This window comes from Apostichopus japonicus, chromosome 17 (assembly GCF_037975245.1).
Source record: "Apostichopus japonicus isolate 1M-3 chromosome 17, ASM3797524v1, whole genome shotgun sequence".
Taxonomy (NCBI): Eukaryota; Metazoa; Echinodermata; class Holothuroidea; order Aspidochirotida; family Stichopodidae; genus Apostichopus; species Apostichopus japonicus.
Window position 1 is genome coordinate 28,894,473 of NC_092577.1, and position 25,642 is coordinate 28,920,114.

At 38.5% G+C, this 25,642-nt stretch overlaps 1 protein-coding gene across 1 annotated transcript in view; it reads left to right on the forward strand.

The window, feature by feature from the left end:
- The first annotated feature begins 13,355 nt into the window (after positions 1 to 13,355).
- The window catches only part of LOC139985093 (F-box only protein 9-like), a 256,710-nt gene continuing 244,423 nt past the window's right edge, over positions 13,356 to 25,642 (forward strand). The window contains exon 1 of the mRNA XM_071999290.1: positions 13,356 to 13,491. Coding sequence (XP_071855391.1) covers positions 13,489 to 13,491 — 3 coding nt within the window. The 5' untranslated portion in view covers positions 13,356 to 13,488. The remainder of the gene's footprint in view (positions 13,492 to 25,642) is intronic.

Below are 25,642 nucleotides of genomic sequence, written 5' to 3' on the forward strand. Positions count from 1 at the left end.
ACCTTCTTTCCGGCGATGCTCCAAATAGAAGACGGACTTCCAGCCACAATCGAGTGAAGCACAAGTCGAACTTCTCGCCGACTAAATATTACCAGAGTCAGTCCAAAATCAGCTTTATAGCCACCAACTCCTGGCGTAACGAACTTCCTCAACGGAGACAGAAATTCTTCACCTTCTCCGAAATAACGACTGGAAAACTGTACTTTCACAGCAAAGTCCTCTTCAAACTTCTGAATGGAAGTGTAAAATCAATCTTGGTATCGATATCTCAATCCTTCAGAAACTACTGGCAGTTGAGCACTGACGATATATAGTAGAATGGTATAATCTGTGTCGTCGCTTGTATTCGTTCAGAAACTGAGAAACTCTCCGATCTGGGCGGGTTTATATACGATTCGCCATGTCAAGAATCCTCCAGATGTTTCTCGATACACCTAAGTAACAACGCGACCCGGTTTCTCTATTCGCGGAAGTCCTTTGCATATCTCGCGAGCATTCCAGAGAATCCACGAAGATGCGTGCACAGCTTACACGCGATTTCACGTAAACCGACGTTAACCCGAGACCAGCGTGTCATCATAAGGAATATACCAGAACAATCGTGTATTATAACATTCTGACACGGTAACAAGACCTAATTTCTCAAATAATGATTGTCACGTAGGCCATTTCAAAGACTTTCTATATAATAACATTAGGTTCCTCACTAGCAGTAACTAGCGTTAGGCTACAATGGGCCCTCGTAACACCCTCCCCCTTAAAGGAAAGTTTGAATGTAATGAAAACTTTCTTATCTCTTACATTCTGCTATATCTTATCACATACTATATCATAAAATATGAACTTTTTTACACTTGAACAAATTTTCGTTAAACATTCATCAAACAACTTTTAAGTTATGCATAATAAATAATTCTGAGTGTTCTTTATACACATGCATAGTGACATTATCTTTGTCTTGTCATATATACAACAAATTTATGTGAATCTGGACAAAGCATCTGCCATCACATTGTCTTTTCCTTTTATGTGCCTCACATCAAGATTGTACTCTTGTAAAGTTAAACTCCATCTCATTAATCTTTGATTCTTATTCTTCATTCTATGTATGAAAGTGAGAGGATTATGATCAGTGAACACAAGCACAGGGTAGACAGTAGTATGCAAATATACATCGAAATGTTGCAGTGATAACAAGAGTGCAAGACATTCCTTTTCAATAGTTGAATAATTTCTCTGGTGCTTATCAAACTTCTTTGAATAATAGCATATTGGGTGGTCAACTTGATCTTCGCCCTCTTGCAATACAACACTGCCACATCCTATGTCACTAGCATCGACAGCCAATTTGAATTGCTTATGAAAGTTGGGTGCGGCAAGTATTGGTGAACCCATGAGGATTGACTTAATCTTGTGGAAGGCACGTTCACATTCATATGTCCAACAGAATGTAACATTCTTCTTCAATAAGTCCGTCAGTGGACTAGCAATGTCCGAGAAGTTCGGACAGAACTTCCTATAATATCCGACCATACCCAAGAATCTCATAAGCGCCTTCTTGTTTGTAGGTGCTGGATATTGCTCTATTGCCTCCACTTTGGCCTTCAGTGGTTTGACTTGACCTTGACCTACGACATGTCCTAAGTAAGTCACTGAGGCATGGCAAAACTCACTCTTCGTCAAATTAACAGTCAACTTCGCCTTAGACAGTTTCTGAAACAACTGTCGAAGTTGACTCATGTGTTGCTCCCATGTTTGACTGTACACAATCAAGTCATCGACGTAGGCTTCACAACCATCTATTTCCATTACAATTTGGTTAACCATCCTTTGAAATGTTGCAGGAGCATTTTGTAATTCGAAAGGCATAACTTTGTATTGATATAAGCCAAATGGCGTACAAAATGCAGTGATCTCTTTAGCATGCTCAGTGAGCGGAACTTGCCAGTACCCTTTCAGAAGGTCGAATTTACTCACAAATTGAGCATTTCCAATTTTGTCAATGCAATCATCAATTCTAGGTCTGGGATACGAGTCAGTCTTTGATTTTTCATTGACTGCTCTCATATCTGCCACAAGTCTATATGTACCATTTGGTTTCGGTATCAGAATACATGGTGAACTCCGTTCACTACTACTTGGCTCTATTATATCATTATCTAACATATAATTTATCTCTTTCTGGAGATGTTCCATTTTCAATGGATTCACACGGTACGGATGTTGTTTGATGGGCGTTGTGTCACCAACATCAATGTTATGAAACGCAGCGTTTGTTCTCGATGGTGTGTCGGGAGGAGATATTCTGATAATATTTTACCAATTCTGTCATTTCAATTTGCTGCGTGCCAGATAAGTGGGAAAACTTTTGCTCCAAATTTCCAAGCACATCAGAGTTTTGTAGTTTTATACTATACTCTTTGTTTTTAATTCCGGCATTTGTGTTACTCGCCGCATCAGGTTCAACATCCGTACCTTGGGTGACATCAGCATGCGTTGAAGAGCAGATAGGCTTTGGCACACTATCATCGTTTCTCTCTATGTACTTCTTTAACATATTAACATATTAATATGACACAATCTTACGCCTACCTGGTGTCTTGACCACATAATCTACGTCACCCATCTTCGACTCAATTTCATATGGGCCAAAATATCTAGCTTGTAATGGTTGGCCCTGAATTGGAAATAATACCAAAACTTTATCTCCTGGTTGGAACACTCTATTCTTTGCATTTTTGTCATACCATTGTTTCATTTTGGCTTGACCTTGTTCCAAATTTTGTCTGGCTATTTCGTTTGCCCTATTAAGCCTATGCTTAAAGTTTGATACATAGTCCAACAAATTAGTGGTAGATGTTTCACTGAGCCACTTTTCCTTTAGGTACTTTAACGGACCTCGAACTGTATGTCCGAGCACTAGCTCAAATGGGCTAAATCCCAGCGTTTCTTGCACTGCTTCTCTAGCAGCATACAACAACAAGTGTACGCCCTCATCCAAGTCTTTCTGGAATTCAAGGCAGTACGTCCTGATCATATTTTTTAGGGTTTGGTGGAATCTCTCTAGAGCACCCTGTGATTCCGGATGATACGCACTTGAAAGGTGCTGGTCTATCCCTAATTGATACATAACCTGCTGAAACAATCCGGAGGTGAAATTAGATCCCTGATCAGACTGAATACTTTTTGGAAGGCCAACCAGAGTGAAGAACTTTGTCAAGGCCTTCACAACTGTAGTTGCCTTAATATTCCTCAGCGGTATAGCTTCAGGAAAGCGAGTCGATGTACACATGATGGTTAGGACATATTGATTGCCTGATTTCGTTTTAGGGAGAGGACCAACGCAATCTATAATGACTCTACTAAAAGGCTCATCAAAAGCAGGAATTGGTTTCAAAGGTGCAGGCGGTATTTTCTGGTTGGGCTTCCCAACCACCTGACATGTATGGCACGACCTACAGTAATCAGCCACATCACTCCGGATTTTGGGCCACCAAAAATGTTTTAGAATCCTATCACAGGTTTTCCTGACGCCTAAAAAATGTCCTGCCATTGGACTGTCATGGGCCATGCTCATGACGTCACTGTGGTACACCTTGGGTACAACAATTTGGTGCACCACTTGCATCTAGCGGTCGCCATTTTCTCATTACCACACCATTTTGTTTGTAGAAGCAGACAGGGCTATCCTCCGCTTCTTGTGGGGTCACTGCCCCTTTTACTAAATCTATCAGTTCAGGGTCACGACTTTGTTCTAAAATCAATTTGTTGCGGCTCAAAGGATCTTCTTTTTCTACCTTTTGATTATCTCCCGAACTACTTTCTGTGTCATTCAACACCTTAAAAAATGTGTCTTCCAAATTGAAGACATCACCCTGACAGCTCTCAGACTCCGCCACTTCCGAGACTGCCTTTTTACTCATTGCCCTAGTCATTACACACGCAGGATATATTTCATCTTCCTCGTGGCTACTAACATTAGAGGGCGTATATGTAACAATGGGGTTAGGGAGAACCTTATCCCCTGCCAGGTCATTTCCAAGCATCATGGAAACACCTTTTATCGGCAATTCCGACATAACACCAACCAGCACTTGGCCGGACACCAAACCACACTCTAGGTTTACTCTGTGTAAGGGAACACTGATAATCTCCATCTTTATCCCATGGATTAATGCACACGTTCCAGTCGCACTCTGTTCACCAAAGGGCAACGTTTCTTCTAAAATGAGCGACTGTGAACAACCTGTGTCCCTAAAATCTTAATTTGTTGGGGCGAAAAATCATCACTAATTGATATGCTACCCTCCATAATGAATGGTTGGAATACCTTATTCACTTGAATTTTAGCAAATTCCTTCTTTTGGATTTCTTTGTCAATTCGATTCGAATTCCTCTGTGAGGCAATATATCCAACTGTATTAGGAGGTGATTTTGAGGATACCTCCTGTTTTCTTTGGGAATTTTGATTTTGCAACAGATAACATTGTGACATGAGATGACCAGGTTTGTTACAATTACAGCAAGTAACTTGCTTTTTGAATCCACTCCCACTTGGTGGTTTCGTGCCCCCAGAATTCCATTTGCCGCTGTTTGCCTTTGAATCGGGTGTCCCTTTTACCTCTGGGGTTCCACCTGTGTTTATTTTGGGTTTCTGGCTCCTAGCCTGGTAAAACTTATTTGGGCTCAGTTTGTGGGTCAGGGCATAGTCATCTGCTTTCGTTGCCGCATCATGCAAGGTGTCAATCATTCTCTCATCAATATGAGTTTTGATGTCTGGGTGGATACATCTTTTAAATTCCTCAATTAGGAACAATTGTCGTAATTTGACAAAATTCTCCCCTACATCCTTAGAGTGGAGCCACCTATCAAACATTTGCTCCTTTATTCTGGCAAATTCTACACGTGTCTGATTATCATTTTTTCTAGCCCCCCCCCCCTAAATTTCTGTCGGTATGCCTCTGGCACCAGCTCATAGGCTTTGAGGATCGCCTGCTTCACTTCATCGTAGTTTTCACTCTTTTCCATAGGGAGAGCCGAATACACTTCCCGCGCATTCCCCACAAAACTACTCTGTAAAAGCAGTGTCCACGCCTCTTTCGGCCACTTCATATTCGCAGCCACTTTCTCAAAGTGTCGAAAATATTTATCTACTTCTATTTCGGAAAATTTCGGCACCAATTTAATGTATCTCGCGGCATCAAAATATGGTTGTGATCGATGAGCTGACGAGGAGGATGATGAGTCAGATTCCGATTTATACTTTGCCTGAATTTTTAATTCCTTCAGGTGTGTTTCAGATTCGAGCCGTTTTAGTTCTAGCTTTTGCTGTTCTAATCTGATTTCTTGCTCTTGCTTTTGCTGTTCTAATCTGATTTCTTGCTCTTGCTTTTGCTGTTCTAATCTGATTTCTTGCTCCAGTTTCATTTTTTCCATTTCTATTTCTAACTGTTTTAGCTGAACGGCGTCACCGCCGATTTCTGTCAGAATTTCAACCTTTTCCCCCAAACATGACTCATCGAGAATTTCCTCGTCAACTAACACATCGATCAACCCATTCTTCACAACTTGTTTCCTAGTTGCTTGCTTTACGCCTAAGCTATAATATTTGGCTAATGCCATCAAATCTGGCTTCTTTAGGCCATCACATTTTTCCCAAGTAACATCTTTGAGAAATTCCTCTGGCTCGAACTCCATGTTCTCTCTCGTTTTCTCTCTAGACAATTTGCAAAACAATAATTCTCACAAATGAATTCCCTTCAAACGGATAGGTCACAAATGTTGTAAACTTTTCCCGGATAGGCCCCCAATTTTGTTACGTTGGAATGCGAGAGGTCTCGATAACTAATTTCTAACGAGACACAAGCCTGGGTTCGTTTCCGTAAGGAACACAGACAAATTGACGAGTCTAGAGAATTTGAATGAGAACGTAAACTATATTGAACAATGGAGGTTGAACCAGAACAGCAAGTAGTAATTACAAATATATAGAAAATTACTCAAAAACTTAATAAGATAGGATACACTTTAAAACACGCTGGTCTCTTCCAACGGCGATATCCCTCAGCGGCCACGACCTTGATGACGACGATTCTCGGTCCGTTGTACCGCGAAATTCACTGGTCCTCGACGAAGTTTCTCGCGATCCCAGAAACAGCAGTCACCTTCTTTCCGGCGATGCTCCAAATAGAAGACGGACTTCCAGCCACAATCGAGTGAAGCACAAGTCGAACTTCTCGCCGACTAAATATTACCAGAGTCAGTCCAAAATCAGCTTTATAGCCACCAACTCCTGGCGTAACGAACTTCCTCAACGGAGACAGAAATTCTTCACCTTCTCCGAAATAACGACTGGAAAACTGTACTTTCACAGCAAAGTCCTCTTCAAACTTCTGAATGGAAGTGTAAAATCAATCTTGGTATCGATATCTCAATCCTTCAGAAACTACTGGCAGTTGAGCACTGACGATATATAGTAGAATGGTATAATCTGTGTCGTCGCTTGTATTCGTTCAGAAACTGAGAAACTCTCCGATCTGGGCGGGTTTATATACGATTCGCCAGGTCAAGAATCCTCCAGATGTTTCTCGATACACCTGAGTAACAACGCGACCCGGTTTCTCTATTCGCGGAAGTCCTTTGCATATCTCGCGAGCATTCCAGAGAATCCACGAAGATGCGTGCACAGCTTACACGCGATTTCACGTAAACCGACGTTAACCCGAGACCAGCGTGTCATCATAAGGAATATACCAGCACAATCGTGTATTATAACATTCTGACACGGTAACAAGACCTAATTTCTCAAATAATGATTGTCACGTAGGCCATTTCAAAGACTTTCTATATAATAACATTAGGTTCCTCACTAGCAGTAACTAGCGTTAGGCTACAATGGGCCCTCGTAACACTTTCCGTTAAATTCAAATTAATATTTCAACTTTTGTGTCTGTGTTCTTCTTTTATCATACTCTTACGGTTCCTTGTTTGTGCTACGGAAAACAAAATTAGTTTTCGTCGCCGTCTTGGAAGTATGACAATATGTCACAATATTATTACATCAAACAGCTCAGGTAGAGAGGCCGACACAAAAGATGTCAACTGATGAAAAAAAGTGTTCGCCTAGCTCAAGAAAAGTGTTAAAAAGCAGTAGGAGAACATCTTTTTTTATATGTTATCAATCAGGATCAGGTTTTTTTTTGTGGCTTGCAATGAAGAGCATGAATGGAAGTACATCTGGTGCACAAATTCGGTACCGGTAAATTGTGGAAATTTAGAACCCTTCAGGCCTTATACAGGAGCAGCGTACGAAAAGTGTTTACTACTGAGTAAAGTTTGTTTACAAGTGACGAAAACTTCATCATAGCAATTACAATCTTGGTTGTCTTGATACGGAAAACTGTTGGTGCCATGAATGACCAACTTGTCAGCTATCCCGTGAGTGATGGGTGGCGTTTATCTTACTGTGAGAACTCTAGGCTAGACTTAGAGACCATATTACTTTTGGGATCAATTTAGTTTGTACGATAATGGGGCTTTGATGGGGCTTATGCAACCATATACATACACTCCCTACCCAAACAATAGAAACCGCTCCTCTCCAAAATCCTCAATACTTAGAAATTCCTCTCCTTTAGAAATCCCTCAATTGGCTCTTTAACTCCGACCTCGGGTATGTTTATGGCTATCTAGGCCTATACAGTGTGATTTCATAAGACTTCACTTACCTTCAACTCCCTGACTTAGCATAGACAACATTCCCAAGAAAAAGAAAAATGAAGTGACAGTCTATTCTATAAAAACAATCTTATTATGCGTAGGACCTCTCGCGCGGTCGACCTTTGGATTTGATACATACTCACACACGCCATAGGTTTAGATTGTCATTAGAGTCTATACTGTCACGAAGTTGTATTTTATTCAATACTTTTTACTTCAATAGTTGCACTTATTACTAGGGATAAAACTATGCCCCGTTGCACAAAAAAAAGACCGACAGTATATGAACTCTATTCATGAAGTAAGTAAAAAATATATAACAAGTATTCTACTGCTAAATATGCTAAAAAACATTCAGATAACATTGACTGATATTGATTACAGACAAGCAGAGCAAAAGGAAACAAAGAAAGAAAGGCACATATATATTTGACGACGTTTTCATAGAAATGTTAACGATTTGATTGCTCTTTTATGGAACATCTACTACTTTCCTCGCTTCTAACATTTTATCAGCTGTATTCATCGTTTTTGACTTTTACTTTTGGATAATTTTATGGACTTGTTCTAACGTAACTGTGAATACCTATGGTGCGTCAGCCTAACAGCCCTCCACTGCTATATAGTATAGCCTAGTCTCCTAGAACAGTGCACGGCAATTCATTTCCAGTGCGGCAGTACCCAGCGCATTGTATATCGATCTGTTATTGTTGGAGACCAAATCCAGCGACATACAATGGATCCAACACCCGAACAACTCACTGACACTATAATTCAGAGTCAATCAGCCACAACGAATTGCTCGCCACAGTGCCAACATCCAGATAATGATCCCGAAAAAGATGTCGTCTGTGCGTTTTGTCAAATAGGATATCATCTCCAATGCGCTGGTCTAAGGAAACAGCCACCTAAATCGAAAGTATGGATCTGCCAACCATGCCGTAAACTACCAAAGCTCCTACACGACACCATTGAAAGACTGAATAACGCTCTCAAGGAGATCGAAGAACTGAAAACTCAGAATCGACATGAAAGAGAAAAATACGATCTACAGGAAATACCTGAATCTCGCCAAGGATTTGAAGAGACATTGGAAGAAACATATTCAAGCATCGTTCAGAAACAACCACAGCAAGATCAAAGGCATAATTTACTGATAGGAGATTCAATTTTAAGAGATTTCAACGATGGAACCTTCGAAAACACAACTGTGCGATGCATTTGCGGAGCGTCTGTTGAATCAATACGTATGGACATAACTGTAGAGATTGAACTCGAGAAAATCCAGAACCTGATTATTCATGTGGGGACGAATGATGTTTCGAGCGGGAGTGACGTTACAGAAATTCTTGAAAAATTCGAGGACATGATTGCAACTCTTCGGGTAGCCACTCCAAAAACGGAGAACGGTCCCTTCATCACCGTGTCTGGGCCATGCCCGAGACTTGATGCCTATTCGCCTGAAATCGAGGAACTTGACAACAAACTGAACGAGCTGATGCGGAAACTAGACTGTCGATATATTGGAAACAGCTTATCATTCAAGTACGCAGATGGAAGAATAGACCGATCAATGTACTCTGACGACGTTCACTTGAATCGCAAAGGAGCTGAAAGACTTGCAGAGTGCCTCACAGCAATCCCCTCGATATACCGTCAAACTCTAGTCAACAAAGCCACTCCTGAAGATCAAATCCACAGCAATCCCCAACCATCGAAATACAGGAGCCCTCGTGTAAAGTATCCTCGCCGCAATCATGTAGGACCTGATCGCAATCCCCATCCACGCCAGAATGCCAGGAGTTACCAACCGCCCAACTTCCGTCGCCCAACAACTAGACATGAACCAATGATGCCCCCCATTCGCCAACGCCCACCATACCACTACCAGAACCATTACCGAGACAAAACCAGCTATAATGATCATGACCAACATCATACGCCATCAGCACGACGCGGTTGCTACAATTGTGGAGAGTATAACCACAACATTCGAACCTGCCGTCACCAACAACCGTTACAGTGCCGAGTTTGCTCGCGATACGGACACAAGGAACGATATTGTTATTTTCGAGAGGAACTTGGCCAAGATGATAGTGCCGTAAGTACTGTGAAACACAAGTATGAGGTGGAAAGTATCGACTATTTGAAATACCACAGGTCCAATGATTTTATAACTTTGATCTCTCCCGCTTCTAACATTTTAAGCGATGAATTTTGCATTTTACGTGGTAATTTTAATGTTCCTAAGTTATTTGATTTGAATAATTTTAATTCTGATCATAATATACCCTTGCAGAACATATCTGCGTCGGGCGAAATAACTCAATCTGGCCGAAATTTGAATACATCCACTCCCCATTCCGAGAGAATCTATTCACCAAACCCCCATGAGAAAAAGACGCGAAGGTCCAATATGCTCCAGATTGGATTTTTGAATATATGCCATCTACTCCCAAAAGTTGATCAGTTGCAGGCTCTCATGAACAATCAAGAAACAAAGATTAATGTGTTTGCCCTAAATGAAACATTTTTAACTGATTCAATCAAAGATCATGAATTAGCTATATCAGGCTATAATATTATAAGGAAAGACAGAAAAGGGAATGGTGGTGGCGTGGCTGCCCATATTGAACATGGAAGGCCGTTTCTTAGACATCCTGAGTATGAAGTTGACGTAATTGAAGCAATTTGGATTGAACTTATATTACCCCATATTAGAAATGTTCTGCTATGCATCATGTATCGCCCACCAGATTCCAATACGCAATGGTGTGAATGTTTCCACGATATGCTTCTAGCACCTTTTAAAGATTTTAGTGATATTATAATTGTCGGTGATTTTAATATTAATCTCTTAGATAAAAAGGTGAATAGGAGATGGCAGCTTGAACTTCGAATATTTAATCTGACTCAAATGGTAACAGTAGCTACGCGGCAAACTAAGAGTACAATGACTCTAATTGATCATGTTTATACCACAAATGAAAATCGATTGATGAACACAATCGTGCCCCAAATACGTCTGAGTGACCATTTCCCTATTTTCTTCACTTGGCGACTGAACAATAAAGTAATAAGAAATACATCACATCGAAGCTTTAAGTATAGAGCCATAGATCGAATTGATACTGCTGCTTTCAAATCAGATTTGAGAAACATGTTACCAATAGGACCCCTCCCCCATGAATGTGATGTTGATAAATCTCTGTCATGCTGGCATGAGAACTTCATTAATGTTTTGAATTTACATGCTCCCAAGAAAGCAAAAAGGGTCAAACGTGAGAAACAACTGAGGTGGTTCAATAAAGATATTAACAATGCAATTAAAATGAGGGACCGAACAAAGATCAAGGATCCTACTGCGTATCGATTTTGGCGCAATAAAGTGACTTGTATGATACGTGCAGCCAAACAGAACTATTTCAAAGAAGCTATAGCTTCCAACAAAGGCGATTCTAAAGCCATCTGGAAAGTTCTGAGAGATGCGCAATCGAACAACACTGGAATGGTTATTAACCACAGTCCCAATATTTTAAAAGTGGATGGAAAAATAATAACAGACACGTGCGATATTGTGGAAGCCTTCAATAAATATTTTACTGAAGTGAGTCAAACTAAGAGCTAAGGTTATCCCGAGTTTTAAAATGGAATCCCGCCATGATCTATCGAACTACAGACCGATTGCAATTTTACCAATTCTCTCAAAAATAATTGAAAAACATGTCCACCTAGCCCTCAGTAAGCCTTTGAATAAGTTTGACCTTTTACGTAATGCACAGTCGGGTTTCAGGGAAAAGCATTCATGCGAAACGGCGCTATTGAAGGTTGTGGATCAGTGGATGGAATCTATTGATAAGGGGTATATTTTGGGAACTGTTTTCTTAGACCTCAGTAAGGCATTCGATTTGGTAAACCACGAGATTATGGTAACGAAACTACGTATTTATGGTGTATCGAGTAAAGCGATTAATTGGTTCAAATCCTATTTAGTTAATAGAAGTCAATGCACATACTTAAATGGTGTTTTATCGAGTTCAAGACGAATTGCATTCGGTGTACCCCAGGGAAGCATTCTTGGTCCACTTCTGTTCTTAATTTATATTAACGATATGGATCTCACTTTGGAATATTATTCAGCGGATATGTATGCTGACGACACAACATTTTATGCCAGTGATACATCTACCATTGACTTGAATAACAAATTGCAAAGAGACATGGAAAAAGTTAGTGCCTGGGTGACCGAAATAAAATGGCAATCAACACCACTAAAACGAAGGTATTATTGATGGGATCTGGTCAGAGACTGGCTTCATTACCTGACAATGCAAATACTCTTTCTGTGACACTCGGGGGCAAAATTCTCAAGACTGTCAAATATGAAGAACTATTAGGTGTAACAATTGATAACAATTTATCCTGGCATATTCAGGTTGACAACGTTTGTAAAACAGTCTCAAATCGCCTTGCCTTACTGAGACGCATAAAACCATATATTGATTTGAATACGAAAACTATCTTCTATACTGGGTATGTACGACCCATTCTAGATTATTGTAGTATAGTCTGGGGTAAGTGTGGAGCAAATGATTTACAAAAGTTGTTACATATGCAAAAAGCAGCAGCGCGTATTATTATGAACTCGGGAAGATATGAAAGCTCGACAGAATTATTTAAAATGCTAAAGTGGCACCCTGTCGATACGCAAATACCTATACGACGATTGATCATGATGTACAAGACCATGAATGGCCTCTCCCCAAATTATCTAACCCAGTTATTCAACTTTACACACGAAATTCATAATCACAATTTGAGATCCACGACCCAAAGTAACTTATACCTGAAAGATGGTAAAACGGAATATCAAAAGCGTAGATTTTCCTTCATAGCTGCCAAAGAATGGAATAGTTTGCCAGCTGAATGCAAGCATGCCAAATCTTTACCTATTTTTAAACGTTTAGTCAATGAAGTCTTAATCATCTCATTACGCTTATATGTTGTATACCCATTTTTACAGTTTTGTGATTTACTGTTGTATATATGTATGTTTAATAGTCTTACTCTCTGTTTATTGTTTTATAATATTATTCTTTTTATAATGACTGTATTTTAGGGCCTCGGGGAAGATTAGCTTCGGCTAACCGAGTCACCCTTTTAAAGGTTAATAATAATAATAAAAAATAAAACATGACCTGGAGAATTATGCTGAAACAAAATTGCTCACGAACATTGCACGCACACAATAATAGAACGACCTGCAACTTGTTTACAATCGACGCACCACAGAGAAATGTTAGATATCCGAGCCGTATATTTCCTGTTGAAAAGTTCAATTACAAATCTGCCAGGTATAGTCCTCTTATGTGTAGATTTTTTTTTTTTTAAAACTTACGGGAAGACATTTTTTTACAACTCACACCAAAATGCACTCTGATCATGAGTTCTAAAAGTTGAAAAAAAATCATAACCAGTGCATGTGATCTGTACGTGGCCTATATTTCATCAAAAAGAATTTCGGCAAAATCGCACGATCGCTATAGCTCCACTGAAAGCTTTCAGCTGAGCTAAAAATGAAACATTTGTTACATGGCATTTACTCATAGTGATTATGGTCAGAGCTCTTCTTGTAAACAAATCTTGAACAAAATGGCTGCAGTCGGAATCGCAAATCGCTACCCGAGAAGTGTTACTCGCTATTCTGACCGTGAATTAGTTGATTGAGCATATCCATCGAACGAAGATTTGATTATTCTTGCACAAAAGATGGTACGAACCGTAGTTTCATATTTATATTTATAAGTTAATTACAATTCCAATGTTAAACCCAGGCTCCGTACAACTCCAGATGTGCAACATTTTGGCCGTGGTAGGATAAAACCAACGTCACGTTACACTACAGTACGTTAGGCATTACGGATTGGTTGGATGGAAATTGACAAAATATTTTTATGATTTTCAGCTTGAATGGCAGCACCCTGTCTATATAATGCCGTTAGTAAAATAGGTTAACAGTGCTTATGAAGGGAAGTGCCATCGATTTACGCGAAATACCTGGGGAATTTATTGCTGCAATTATGCCCAAGCCTAGCCTAACTTATGTAAATATTATTAAAATATTAAAGGTCAAGCGACACGTAGACTTGACTTTACATAATATTAAACTTAACAATTCTTACATTAAGAAAAACCCAACACCGCGATTTTTTTCCGCCTCCAAAGGACTATTACGTAATAGATTCAGTGACGTCACGGGGGGAGCGCAGAAGAGTGCAAACTGTATATGTTCTGCGCAGTGCATTGGGTATGTAGAAATCTCAAACTTCTCGAAAATATTACCTTTTTCAGCAGTCTGTTACAAGAAAGTTAAGATTTGGATTAAGATGAAAAATCACAAAGTGATACATAAGACATCGAACCAAACATCTAATGACTTCTTTTTTTCATAAATTCCTTGCATTTTCTTCCTATCAAGCAACATAAACTCCGCAAAAATCGGCTAGATTGACTCGTTTAGGGAAAGCCGAAAACAAATGACGTCATTTGTATACCAAGTCGAAAGTGCATGATATCGTCGCATGGAACTGCTTATTGCTACCACATACAGTTTCTATACACGCACTGTAGTACGCGCATATACACAGCACAGCATAGCTTATACATATCGCGAAATGGCTGCCGGTGGCATTGACACACAGTATTCAGATAACAATAGCGAAGAAGTAAGGGAAATGGAGGACATGGTGGACGATCGTGGGGAAGTTTTTCCCTACATGTTCGAACCGGAGACCAGTGAAGAGGAAGCGGGATCGGACAGCGATGTCGAAATTGATCGTCTTGACGGAACACAATGGTAACGTTACGCCTAGCGTACTATACTGTATATATAGGATAGTTGTGTCACTAGTTAGGCCTAGAACCGATAAATGTTTCCTAACTTTGCTCATACTCTTAGCTAGCCAATTTGTTGATGGGGCAGCAAAATTAACATGAAAGTGCGGTCGAGTTAAGTTAAGGAAGTTACTATTTTCCTTAAAAGTTGTGGCAGCACATGCCCCAGGAACATGTCACACAGACATATTTCATTTGGTTAGTAGATTGAATGAGCCAATTGGAAGAGTGCACAGCAAATTCAGAGGTGGTCTATTATTAATTTCCTAACAGTTGTAGTGGCAAATAAGTGAAGTTACCACAAATCAGGGAAAGGGTGGGGGAGGGAGAAGGTGGCACCTCACACCAGCTTTTCGTCATTTCCGCTTGAGCTAATTTCATAACCAGATTTTCTCAATCTAGGGAATGGATTCAGAAGTGGGAAAGAGTTGGAAACGAGGCAACATCGGCCTGTTTTATTTTCCTTTGCAGCATTGTCCCAACAGAGGCAAGACTTCCAAGAAGAGGCTACCCCCTCCTTGCTAGTGATGTTACTTGTAAGGAGCTTCAACGGTAGATTGCCCTTCAGAGGTGCCCCTTTTCTATTTTGACATGTTTGTACAGTATGCCCCAATAATTGAGGTCGGTATGAAGTCATTGAATTGGCTCTTTATTATTTGAACTGGTTTGTATTGTTTACAGGTGTCATTGTGGCCAGTGTGCTGTGATGCCTACAGCAAGCTTAAGGGAGTGTAGATGCTGCAGCGAAATAGATAAAGTATGGACTGTGATGGATGAAGAAGGTGCTGCATGCATCACCTTACACCCAGGTTTTGAAGCTCTGTGCCTGAACCCATTGTTTCTTCAGACAGCCTACTACGTGTACCGTCAACAGTATGGTGGACATGCACAAGAATAGGATCCAAGAGTAAGTATAAAATACATTATTTTTGTTGTATACCTTTATTCATTGCTCTGACCTGCTGTTGAAAGCTGTAACAATACAGAGGGTGTATTCATAGTTTATTTTTGTTTCGTTGTGAAACTATATCTATAACATTAAGATATAGATTTGATCAAGAAAATTTGTGCACCATGTTCAAAACCTGCTTCTGAGTAGGTCATTTTGTCTAAAAACTGGTGTAATGCCCTTGAGATTAACCCTTATCATGCTGACTGACATTGTAGGACTTCATTTACACTGAGACATGGAACCAAATGCCACACAAAAAATGTCCACCATGCTTGTGCACGATCCATTCACAATTTTTAGTCTCCGAGATACAATGATCAGTTTTTATAAATGGCATAGCTAGGCTTACCTTAGGGGAGGCAGATTTAGGGGCCAAGCAAATTCTGGAAATCATATGGAAATTTATTTTAAAATTGACGTCCCCAGATGGCTACCAAGCTTTTGTGTGTCTTCATCTTATAGCTGGTTTTCATATGATTATTTTACAGGAAATACAGACACACAGCACACAGACAACTTGCACGGATGAGCTAGCAGTTTTTAGGGAAGGAGATTTGTGTTGTTCTCCCATCCTATGCAGTAAGGAGGATTAGAGAGGCTTTACCATCTGAACAGAATGAAGGATTTAAATTATCAAGACTGTGAGAATGTGGACTGTTTATGCCAAGTCATAGTATCATTTCTGCAAAGTTTATAGAAACAGGGTTCAGTCCTGTCTGTTTTGTGGCTGAATGGTGAACATTTGGGAATTCCAGCTTACATTTTTCTGGTTCATGGTATTAACTACAATCTTGGTTGAAATTTTTCATTTTCAAGTTTGGGAAGTACATAACAGTAATAAATAATAAAAACTCAAGTTAATTTTTTGTATGTATTCTCTCTTGTAAGCAAAGCTGTCACTTCTAGTAGCCTGCCAACAAAATCTGGATGATTGAAATCTCAAATATACTAGGTTAAAATAGAAGAATAGTTTGAATAAAGTACCCTAAACCACTATGTCAATGGGATCTGGAGAGCTTAGGCTTTCATTTTAATAAAAGTGTAATGAGAATCAATCTGAAATTGTTCATTAATCAATGGAATATCAAGGTTACTTGATCATAAATGGGATAAAAAAATCACATTTTATCCCATGCGGGGAACAAACAGCAAATTTCTGTCAATTCTTTTCGAGAAAAACAAAAATTGGCAACATGTTTGAAACACCAAAGTTGCATACAAATATTAAGTCAGCATGAAATTTATATTTATGAAGTCTAAGCTCTCTAGAGAGGAATACTTGTCATTGGAACTTTTGTTTAAATATAATGTTATCATTTAGTTACAATGGAAACCAGATGTAAGTAAAACTTTAATGTAAGACTTTAGCAACTTCCCTAAAGGCTGGTAGCGACCTGTTAATTAACACTGCTCTGCAGCTGTGCCAAAACATCATGTGAACAGACGATTTACAGAGTCGATTGCTCCCCACTACAATGAAACAAAATTAGAAATTGGGAGGCCTTTAACTACAGTACTTCAGCAAAGCTTTTGAAATCTGCTCCGGTGTTGTTTTATGGCATCCTCATTGTTCGGATGAACATAGGAGCTTGCAAGTGGTGGGGGCTCTTTTCTGACAGGAACAGGACACTCCTCTCCCAGAGTTCCACTTCTGTAGAAGTGTTGCAAGCAGTCAAGAAGTTCCCATACATAATCTGCAGAATAGTAAAGATATGAAGAATAACATAATAATAGTTCATAAAAACATACCATTTAGATAGAGGCATTCCAATCACTCCATTTCGGTCAATAGTCATGGCATAATGCACAGTTGTCAGTCAAGTCTTTGGATGCCCAACTAAGGGGACAGCTGAGTACACCTCAATTGGTGTGGATACATGGGTCAGGTTTTACCTGACAACTTGTGCCTGTACAATTCCAATATATTTTTTACTGATTACAACAAAAACCTTACACCTATTTGTGCACCTAATATTATGGATTATGTAATCTTCAGCAGGATGTGTGGTCATTGTCTCAGTAGCTTAACCACTGTTTATGTAGTAAAGTAAACATGTGGACATAGTAACATCCTGTCCAATCCCCTTGTAATCCATGGTAAAAGAGTGTATAAGATGCAACTTTCACCATTTGTATTCAGTAGCAGATATCCAGCCAAGTGAAGATATAATATACTCTGTTAAATCCAACTACCTGTTTGTGCCTTTATTTCTTGTTCACATACAGCTGTGAAAACTCTACCAGATACAGTATGTATATGCTAATTGAAGTAAAGACTGATGGCCTCACCACACATTCCAGACTGCCCCACAGTGTTGGTGTCAAAATTAATAATGATCCTCTTTCCAGAAAGTTATGGCACCAATTGATTTTCTAGACTAATCTACTATCAATCTTGAAAATTACCTCTCTCAGTAACTATAGATGTAGCCTTTATATTTTCCTGTGAAGCCATCAGGTATAGCCTCTTCAGCCACTCTCGTCAGGCAGGTGGATATGATGGATAAAATACAATGTATATTATCCCATAGTCAGCCTGCCCGATGTGCGGTTTTAATTGCTATTTTGCTTTCAACGAGTACTGTTTATAAAATTTTGGCCCCTGTACTCACTTCTGCTATAGAATACTCTATAGATGTATGAAAGTTTTCCATTCTTCCTTGTATTACCCTAGCTTACACTTCTCTACCACATTTTCTCCCCCCACCCCCCCTCCCATCCATCACTCTATTGATGCCTATTTATGGGGACCTTTCGGCCGTAATACTGCTGCCTCCTTTTTGTCTGGTAGCTTGCCCCCCCCCCCCCCATATACATGCCTCGATGTTTTACTGGTGGAGATTCCTTGTATCCCGTTCAAAACTGACTACTTAAATCTTTAATGCCTGTCACCACCCTCCCCTCCCCCATTTCCCAACTGTTTTTCGGTAATATCAAGCACATGTCTATAAGATCATGCTACCTTTAGATCGAGATGTACATTCTGCAGAATCCTGCCTTTATTTTCACTGCAGTTGGTTGGGGAAAAAGCTTCTAGATTAATCTAAGTAGTGAAAATTGGGAAAGAAAATAACAAGGAAGTTATGAAAGTTCATTTAAGAAAGCAGTTTGATATGTTTGAAAGCACCTGTCCACAAGCGTTTTCTCTTGTAACAAAAATTGCAGCCCTACCAACAAAAATGGCAAAATATAAGGATGTCATTTACTGTTGTTACGTTGGAATGCGAGAGAGGTCTCGATAATTAATTTTAACGAGACACAAGCCTGGGTTCGTTTCCGTAAGGAACACAGACAAATTGACGAGTCTAGAGATTTTAAATGAAACGTAAACTATATTGAACAATGGATTTCGAAACAACAACAACAAGTGGTAATTACAAATATATAGAAAATTACTCACAAACTTAACAAGATAGGATACACTTTAAAACACGCTGGGTCCTCTTCCAACGGCGATATCCCTCAGCGGCCCGACCTCGATGACGACGATTCTCGGTCCGTTGTACCGCGAAATTCACTGGTCCTCGACGAAGTTTCTCGCGATCCCAGAAACAGCAGTCACCTTCTTTCCGGCGATGCTCCAAAATAGAAGACGGACTTCCAGCCACAATAGAGTGAAGCACAAGTCGAACTTCTCGCCGACTAAATATTACCAGAGTCAGTCCAAAATCAGCTTTATAGCCACCAACTCCTGGCGTAACGAACTTCCTCAACGGAGACAGAAATTCTTCACCTTCTCCGAAATAAATACTGGAAAACTGTACTTTCACAGCAAAGTCCTCTTCAAACTTCTGAATGGAAGCGTGGAATCAATCTTGTATCTATATCTCAATCCTTCAGAAACTACTGGCAGTTGAGCACTGACGATATATAGTAGAATGGTATAATATGTGTCGTCGCTTGTATTCGTTCAGAAACTGAGAAACTCTCCGATCTGGGCGGGTTTTTATACGATTCGCCAGGTCAAGAATCATCTAGATCTTTCTCGATACACTTGACCCAGTTTCTCTATTCTTGGAAAGTCCTTTGCATATCTCGCGAACATTCCAGAGAATCCACGAAGATGCGTGCACGGCTTACACGCGATTTCACGTAAACCGACGTTAACCCGAGACCAGCGCGTCATCATAAGGAATATACCAGAACAATCGTGTATCATAACATTCTGACACGGTAACCCGACCTAATTTCTCAAATACTGATTGTCACGTAGGCCATTTTTCAAATACTTTCTATATAATAACATTAGGTTCCTCACTAGCAGTAACTAGCGAAGAAGAAGAAGAAGAAGAAGAAGAAGAAGAAGAAGAAGAAGAAGAAGAAGAAGAAGAAGAAGAAGAAGAAGAAGAAGAAGAAGAAGAAGAAGAAGAAGAAGAAGAAGAAGAAGAAGAAGAAGAAGAAGAAGAAGAAGAAGAAGAAGAAGAAGAAGAAGAAGAAGAAGAAGAAGAAGAAGAAGAAGAAGAAGAAGAAGAAGAAGAAGAGAAGAGAAGAAGAAGACGAAGAAGAAGAAGAAGAAGAAGAAGAAGAAGAGAAGAAGAAGAAGAAGAAGAAGAAGAAGAAGAAGAAGAAGAAGAAGAAGAAGAAGAAGAAGAAGAAGAAGAAGAGAAGAAGAAGAAGAAGAAGAAGAAGAAGAAGAAGAAGAAGAAGAAGAAGAAGAAGAAGAAGAGAAGAAGAAGAAGAAAGAAGAAGAAGAAGAAGAAGAAGAAGAAGAAGAAGAAGAAGAAGAAGAAGGAAGAAGAAGAAGAAGGAAGAAGAAGGAAGAAGAAGAAGAAGAAGAAGAAGAAGAGAAGAAGAAGAAGAAGAAGAAGAAGAAAGAAGAAGAAGAAGAGAAGAAGGAAGAAGAAGAAGAAGAAGAAGAAGAAGAAGAAGAAGAAGAAGAAGAAGAAGAAGAAGAAGAAGAAGAAGAAGAAGAAGAAGAAGAAGAAGAAGAAGAAGAAGAAGAAGAAGAAGAAGAAGAAGAAGAAGAAGAAGAAGAAGAAGAAGAAGAAGAAGAAGAAGAAGAAGAAAGAAGAAGAAGAAGAAGAAGAAGAAGAAGAGAAGAAGAAGAAGAAGAAGAAGAAGAAGAGAAGAAGAAGAAGAAGAAGAAGAAGAAGAAGAAGAAGAAGAAGAAGAAGAGAAGAAGAAGAAGAGAAGAAGAAGAAGAAGAAGAAGAAGAAGAAGAAGAAGAAGAAGAAGAAGAAGAAGAAGAAGAAGAAGAAGAAGAGAAGAAGAAGAAGAAGAAGAAGAAGAAGAAGAGAAGAAGAAGAAGAAGAAGAAGAAGAAGAAGAAGAAGGAAGAAGAAGAAGAAGAGAAGAAGAAGAAGAAGAAGAAGAAGAAGAAGAAGAAGAGAAGAAGAAGAAGAAGAAGAAGAAGATCAGAAGAAGAAGATGCTTCTTTTAAAATGTTGTCTTCCCATTTCCAGCCTAATCCATAAAATACAACTAGCCTGGACACAGTGAAAAGAAATTATTTTACTCACGGTGCGCTCTTTAAGTCACTCATTTTGTGCTCGCGTGGTCATCGCATCCACCACATCATGCGTTTTTTTTCTCGGTATTTACTGTTTCTGCTTAACTGTCATCGATGCGACTGTTCGTTCTAGCAAATTGTTCAACTTGGGCCTGTCCTTCAGCACCACCGATCCTCAATAGTTCGGTATAAGACCAAAGTCGTTACATCTAAGGTTCGGTCAATGTAAATAGCCTAATTGCGTAACAACTTTTTGTACGCGTTCTACAAATCCTATTCGTTCAGATTTCAAGTTACTGAAATATATTGTCGTTGTTTCACAAAATATGCTTATACATAATACTTTTATATTATATATAGATACATATGCCTATATATTATTTAACAAGTAAACTTGTATGAATACATAATACCTATATATTACTCTTACAAGTTAAACGGCTTCCCAAACGGCTCCCGAACACAGGAGACGGCCCTTTTTCGGGTGCCTGTGGCTCCCAGGGGGGCACTTCCCAAACATAACGATTACATCATATCATCTAGTCGCGTTACCACTCGTTTTGCTTCAATCTCTTTCATTTTGATTTAAATCGATGATAAGTTAAATAAATCGATGATATGTCGAAGTAAACTGGTATATGTCGATTTAAATCGATGATATTTAGAATGAACTGGTATATGTCGATTTAAATCGGTAGAAGTCAATTTCAGCTGCTGGAAACTGGTATAAGTCGAAGGAAACTGGTATATGTCGATTTAAATCGGTATAAGTCGATCTCCCATGATTTGAGACTGATGGCCCGCCATACCGATACATGGTATCTCCTAGATACATCTTACTCTCCTGATAAGCGCTTTTGTTTAGTGCCGCTTGACCGTTGCGAAGGCTAAGTTGTTTGGGACAGTTCACGTAGGCATGCATACATTCTGGATATTAATTAGTGTATTGACAGGTCTTGCAACTGTTGCTGGTTTGGTACTATGACTTCTCTTACAAAACAGGATCGCTAGGATGATAGCGTGTACGTGTATACATTCCCATCTGAAGTTTGTGTACCGAATGTAAAACTAGTGAGACTCTAAACAGATTAAAAGTAAAGCTGACGAAACGGCCCCGAAAAACAAACAATATGTATATATGTTTAGTTCGAGTCACTCCAAGATGTATGTAAATCGTTCAGTTACAATTGTTGTTGACAATTGACAATTCATTATCATGGACGTTAAATATGAATCTAAGAGACTGACTTCGGTCAGATTGCAGCTTGCGGCATAGATAAGCCAATGAAGCTTCTTCGCGAGTTCCTTGCAGGAGGATCTGAAATATATACATACAAATATATATATATATATATATATATATATATCTTATATATATATATATATTTATATTTATATATTTATATATATTTATGTGTGTGTGTGAGTGTTTACGCAGTTCTGATAATTAACGATAACAACATCGAGGACGACCTCGTGTGAAAAACGGGTGCAGCGTTTACCAATAGGGAAAAGTTATTGGAAACTTAATAATTCACTTTTGAAGGATATTGATTACCGTATATCAACATGGTTATAGGTACAATAAACGAGGTTATAAAACAATATGCTGCTACCCCCTATAATCCAAAGCGAATCTTTGATATCCATCTTCGTGTTTTGAATTTACTTATCAGTTATAACATATTTTTCGACGCTCTTTTATTAGAGATACGGGGGAAATCAATTGCATACTCTTCATTTAAGAAAAAGGAAGGTAGTCGCAGGGAATCTGACCTTTTGACCGAATTGAAATCAGATCATCTGGAGATTCTCAAAGACAAAAATAAAGAGCTTGAATCTGTTCGTAAAACAAAGATGGAGGGGCCAAGCCTTCCATGGTCAAATAGTTAGAAACTGGTGAAAAACCCTCCTCGTATTTCTTGAGTTTAGAGAAAAGAAATTGTGCAAATGAAACGATTTAAACAATTACTGGATCGGATGATATTTGTAAATTTACCAACAAGGCCATTTTAGATGAAACTTATGGTTTTTACAAAAGTTGTATGATACAAGAATAACCCATGATGTTATGTTACAAGACTTTCTAAAAACTGATCATTTTACTTGTTTACATGATGAACAAACTGAGGGTCCTGGTGGCCCAATTCAGCACGAGGAACTTCTAAGTGCCCTCAAAAAGTTAATAATAAGAGTCAATAAGAGTAATAATAAGAGTCCTGGTTTAGATGGTTATACTGTTGAATTATTCTATAAATTGTTTTTTAACGATCTCTCATCGTTTTTATTAAGGTCAAAAAAATGAATCCTATGATGCTGGTTGTCTTTCAATCACACAAAGACGTGGTTTTATTACATTGCTTCCAAATGGGCAAAAGCCACGTTAAAGCAGGTTTTACCTCATTTGATTAGTTCGGATCAGTCAGGGTTTATGGCAGGTAGATACATTGGGGGAGAATATAAGACAGGTTTTTACGATATTATGGGTTACACTGAGTTAAATAATATTCCAGGTCTCTTACTCTTAATCGATTTTGAAAAAAAGCATTCGACTCAGTTCCACATGAATTTATTTTCAAAACGCTAGATTTGTTTAATTTTGGGGAAGGCTTTAAAAGATGGATCTTAGTTTTTTACTAAAATGCACAATCTTCAATCTTAGTCAATGGCCACATGACCCGATTTTTTTCATATAAAATCGGGATGCCGCTAAGGGGATGGTCTTTCACCTTATATTTTTCTTCTGTGTTCTCAGATTTTAAACATTGCCATTAATAATTGTGTTGATATTAAGGGTATTATCATAGGTGATATGGAATATAAAGTTTACAATATGCCGACGACACAACTATGATTTTAGATGGCACTGAAAATTTTCTTTCACAAACTTTTAAGCTTCTGGAAAACTTTCATAATATATCTGGTTTAAAATTAAAATGGATAAAACTAGTGCTGTTTGGATAGGATAAAAAAAAAAGTAGCGAGGATGTTTTATGTAAGAATTATAACTTATCTTGGGTTGAAGATAATATATTCAGTTATCTTGGGGCAACATTGTGTACACAATTGGATGTTATTGTGAATGTAAATTATGTTACAACTATGCAAGCTATTACAAAACAAATTCACCACTGGTCAAACAGGTTTCTGACAGTTTTAGGTAGAATATAGCTGTGGTTAAATCTCTTTTGTTGCCAATACTTAACCATCTTGTTCTTTCACTTCCAACCCCAAGTAAAGAAATTATCAAATAGTTTAATTCCAAGTTTTAAAACTTTGTATGGGGAGGTAAAGTAGGTAGGATCAGTAGAAATCAAATGGCGCTTCCCGTTACAAAAGGGGGTGCTGGCATGATTCAATTTGAACCTTTCGATAAGGCACTTAATATTACTTGGATTTGTAGATTGCTTAAATATAACATTTGACAGTAGGGTTTATAATTTATATAAATAAAGTCAATACTCCTTATTGTAATTTTGATATCTCTTCTGGTACTTATTGGGGTTGAGTTATTAAAGAAAGTAAAAAAAGAGGGAAAAAAATTGGAAAAGTGTTTTTTTTTTCAGCCTGGCAGGATTTCACCGTTTCGCTCAAGCCCCAAAATATTCATCAGGTTTTAAGTTCCAGTATTTGGCATAATAAAAAAAATTAAGGTGGGTAATATATGTACATTTTGTATAAAGATTGGCAAAGACATGGTATATTATATGTTAACGATCTGATAAACTCTAAGGGTGAGTTCTTATCTGCTGATGAGATTTATACAAAATATGATTTCAGAACAAATTTTCTTCAATTGCATGATATTAAAAAGGCAATAGAGAAATCCCTTTCTAGTCTATTAGGTCAGAGAAATAATTCTCTTGCACTCCCATTTCAAGGCTTTCATATAAAAACTGTTCTTATGGATCGAAAAGGGTGTAAAAGGTTTTATAATATTTTATTAACAAATAATAAGGTCCAATATAAATGTATTCACTTCTTTCTGAAGTAGATTCGTATAGGTTGTGCTCATACAACTGAGGTGAAGCTCCTTCTTAACAGAATTTTAGGGATAAATACTCTCATGGTTAAAATTGGCAAAACCAATGATCCATTGTGCACTTTTTGTGGTGTGGCAGATGAGAGTTTAATTCATTTATTTTGGGAATGCAGCTTCACCCAGAAAGTATGGAGGCATTTTCAAAACTGGGTTCAAATCAAAATGAATATCAATATTGCAGTTAGTAAAGAGCTTGTTCTGTTTGGAAATTATTTTTACAAAAACTATGTGTTTAATAACATCATTCTGGTTCTGAAATTTTGTGTTGGCAAAAGTACGGTTAAAAATGAGAAACCTTCTTTTAGCTATGGTGAAATTGATTTAAAGAATTTTTATCTAAAAGAAAAGTTTATGTATCAAACTAAATGTAAGCAAAATGCTTTTGATATCAGATGGCATAACTGGAAATCTTTATATGAAATTTTAAGGATTTATTGGTTGTTGTTGATAATATTGACTAATGGTCATAAAGTATATGTTATTATGAATTGTACATTGCTTGAACTCTTGATGGTATGCTAAAAAAACGGAGGCCCCGGGTTGGCCCCGTTTGAAGTCTTGAGAGGTAGGGTGTTGAAGTAGCACGA